General features: G+C 47.8%; 1 protein-coding gene across 1 annotated transcript; it reads right to left on the bottom strand.

Moving 5' to 3' along the window:
* Positions 1-694: 694 nt before the first annotated feature.
* On the bottom strand, positions 695-3,267 carry CCL16 (C-C motif chemokine ligand 16). Its single transcript, XM_006101910.3, has 3 exons — positions 3,189-3,267; positions 1,875-1,995; positions 695-1,465 (listed from the first exon to the last, which is right to left on the bottom strand). The coding sequence occupies exons 1-3, from the start codon at positions 3,265-3,267 to the stop codon at positions 1,339-1,341; spliced, it is 327 nt and encodes a 108-aa protein (XP_006101972.2). The 3' UTR covers positions 695-1,338.
* Between the last annotated feature and the right edge of the window lie 215 nt (positions 3,268-3,482).

Raw genomic sequence — 3,482 nt, 5'->3', positions numbered from 1 at the left:
TCCCACCTTCCCCTACCTTCCTTCTGAGGTGTGATGTCTCTGGATCTGTTTTTGTTCATCAGTTTATGTTGTTCATTATATTCCACAAATGAGTGAGATCATGTGATGTTTACCTTTCTCTGACTGGCTTATTTCGCTTAGCATAATGCTCTCCAGTTCTATCCATGCTGTTGCAAATGGTAAGAATTCTTTTTTTCCCCCCCGAAGCGTAGTATTCTATTGTGTAGATGTACCACATCAGAATGTTGAGGAGCTATTGAAACAACTAGATTAAGTTTCTCCCACCCTATCAAAAAGGAAGTCAGGAATGAAGTTAGGATTAAAGGAAATTTTCTTTATTGAATGGTTGAGTTTTGGACCAAGATTTTTACCCTTAACCTAGTCTAATGCCCTTTTCCTGTCCCGAAACGCTTAGTGTAGGAGCTAGAGAGTCTCACCTCTTCTTTTGTTTTGACACTCTCTGTACCCATGCCACCTGAGGGGGAGACCAAATCTTAGGGAGGTGGCAAAACCTCAGCAAAAGTGTCTAAGATCAGCCTGGCAGCTCAGTTGATTGGAGCATTGTCCTATGTACTGAAAGTTTGTGGGTTCAATTCCTGGTCAGAGCACATACCTAGCTTGTGGCTGGACGTCACTGTTGTTTTTTTCTCTTTCTCCCCTTTCCTCTCTAAAAATCAATAAACATATTCTCAGGTGACACTTAAAAAAAAAAAAGACAAAGATCATTAGCATGTGATAGTTTCACCCTGGCCTGCTAAGAAAAAGTTATTCCTTTTTTTTCCTGAGAATTTTTGTAAAAGTTTATTTAAGCCAAAGCCAAACTGATGACATATGCAGGGACACAAGATTTCAAATGTTCCCAAAAATTATGTTTTAAAAGAAAAAAAAAATAGAGGGCAGGGTAGGAGGGGAAGAGATCTAGAAATAGGATAAGGATGGACAAGAAAAGTCAAGAATTCTGTGGAGCTCTTAATGAGTCAGAGGCCAGAGATGGTCAGGCTGGTTGGGAGCGGGATGCAATTATTAGAATGGTTGTTGTATTGGTGTTAGGTGAGAGATTGTGAGCAAGGGGAAAGATGTGGAAGGCGTTTTTCTGTGTATTAAGAATGTATGCCTGCTCACCTCCCTTAACTCTGGCATTTCCTCAGAGATTGAGAAAATATTCAAAATACTTTTATTTTTTGGATCACTGGCTCATTTCTCTGAATGTGACTGTCATTCAGACCGTAAGGCTGCCCTCGTTTTTCATAGGATCACACCTTTCTTTCCTGAACCTGGGCTCCCACCAAAGCTTGACTATCATGAGGAGTTGAGGAGCTGGGCTAGGCCTTTCTTTGATTAGATAGATTTAACCTGGGGCAACTTCCTGGGGGGTAGCAAAGGCAGGTTGGGATCCTTGATGTAATCTTGGACCCATTTGTTGTTGGGATTGGTGCAGATCTCTCGTTTCTTTTTGGTGACGAGGCTGTGGAGACAAAGTTAGACTGTCATGGGCCATAGAGTAGAGTGGGGGTCCAGTCCACAATCCCCCACTTCTGGCTTACACAGGGCTAACCTAGGCCTACCCCATCTTGGCCCCATCAGAGGGCCTCCCTCTCTAGCCTCTAGACCACATCAACCCTACTTGTAGCCCCTTCCCCACCCAGCCTAGACCCTCAGGCTTGGGTTTCATTATGAGCACGATTTATTGGGTCACACAGCTATAAGTAGCAAAATCAAGAATTTAACCCAGGCCTGTCCTGTGAGATTCAAAGCCCTTAACCACTACTCTCCTCCTTCTAGTATGGAGATGGAGAGTTACTGGATTTATGCATTCATTCCAGTCCTTGGTTCCCCTTCCTTTTCCACAGAAATATCTGTAGGGAAGTACTTACATGATTGCTGGCAGGTTACAGTTGAAGGCCTTTCTGTATCCCACCACCAGTTTCCTTGGTAATACTTTCTCTTCATACTTCAGGCAGCAGCTGGGTGAAATGTTCACCGACATAGGACTTTCTGAGGGAATCACATTGAAAGCTGAGCCGAGGAGGCAGAGAGGGAGCCCATGACCTCCATCTCCCGTCCACTGCACTTCACTCCTTTGATGGCAAAGCCACCTGTTAGCAGGGACTGAGCACAGCTGGGGGCAAGGCTTGGAACATCTTGAGCGCACCATTTGGCTGACTTGTGTTTTAGGTGAGCCATTTTCTCTTTCTCGAAGCCTGAACCCATCGCACAGGCCTGCTTGACCTCCCAGAGGGCATTGTTGTCCCACCATATGCACCTCTGCACACAGTGACATTAATGTCCTTGGCTCTCAAAACAAAGTTTAGATCAGGGCATCCTGAGAGCGTGTGGGCAGATTATGTGGTGTGCACGACCCTTGCTCCTCCAAATATTTATACAGGCAGAGTTGGGCTCGACTGCAAGCCAAGGGCAGCCTAGGGAGAAAAGGGTTGGGGCAGCAGAAGGCAGGTATGTGGAAGGACTGAGTGGTCCCTTCCCTGTCACCAGGTCCTCATATATGATGGTAGAAGCAGGGGTAAAGCAAGGCGAAACAAATCTTGTTCTCCATAGTTCCCAAGCATTCTGTAGCTCCAAAACCTCTTAACCCCTTTCCCCTTTCCCACAGACTTTATTTAGATCTAGGCTGGGGGTGGGGTGGGTTGGGGGGGTGGGGTGGAGATGGGAGTCATGAAACCCCAAATGGCACACTTGGGTGAGCATCCCATTGGGACCCCTTTTGGTTGCCATGATAGTCCCAGCAGTCTGTGCCAGGAAGGGGTGTCTAGGTTCAGACTCCTCATTTCTGAGCTTAGCCCCAAACATCGCTCAGCCTGCCTACCCAACACTTTGCTCTCCCAGAGAGCAGGCTGTTCTCATCCACTTGCCTTGCCTGCCTCTTCAGCACATACATTTATTGTTGTCTCTTCTGTTACTTCCTTGGCTCCTCTTCCTAAAGGCTCATCCCTTGGGACTTCTGACATAACCTTGACCCATCTTCCCCAAACTGCCCAACCCCAGAAGGATCTGGACCACAGCCCAGCTACTTACGAAGGGAAGAGTTTCAAGATAGTGGCTAAGCATGCGGGAGGGGGAGAGGCCCCAAGGATGATGACAGAGATCTGACAGCGTTCTTGGTGTCACCTCACTGCCAGCTGCCCCGGTCCCCTTGCTCATCGCTGCCCTACAGGGGCAGGTGGACTCACTTGCCTGGCTGCGGGAAGCAGAAGCAGAAGCAGTGCTGAGGCTGAGGAGAAGAAAGAGGGCAGCCACGAAGACCTTCATCTTCTCAGTGGGGCAGTTCAGCCTCAGGAGACGGCTGAGTGAAGATGTCCTACTTACTGCTGGTCGTTCCCTCTCTGACCACTTAGCGCTCTGAACTCTGATCACTTTGTGCTCTGAACTCTGATCACTTCAGAGCAGGTGGAGGCGGAGAAACAGGCCTCCCCCAGTGTTTGCTGAAAGGGAGGGTGGTGGGGCGGGGCCTGGTGCAAAGTTGA

The sequence above is a fragment of the Myotis lucifugus genome, unplaced genomic scaffold (genome assembly GCF_000147115.1).
Source record: "Myotis lucifugus unplaced genomic scaffold, Myoluc2.0 scaffold_387, whole genome shotgun sequence".
Classification (NCBI taxonomy): domain Eukaryota; kingdom Metazoa; phylum Chordata; class Mammalia; order Chiroptera; family Vespertilionidae; genus Myotis; species Myotis lucifugus.
The sequence above is the reverse complement of the archived record's forward strand: the minus strand, read 5'-3'. Positions and strand labels throughout refer to the sequence as shown.

Coding starts and splice junctions, on each gene's coding strand:
- CCL16 (XM_006101910.3), bottom strand. CDS start 3,267: ATGAAGGTCTTCGTGGCTGCCCTCTTTCTTCTCCTCAGCCTCAGCACT. Junction 1,996..3,188: donor TGCTTCCCGCAGCCAGGCAA/GTGAGTCCACCT, acceptor TGATTCCCTCAG/AAAGTCCTATGTCGGTGAAC. Junction 1,466..1,874: donor TGTAACCTGCCAGCAATCAT/GTAAGTACTTCC, acceptor TTGTCTCCACAG/CCTCGTCACCAAAAAGAAAC.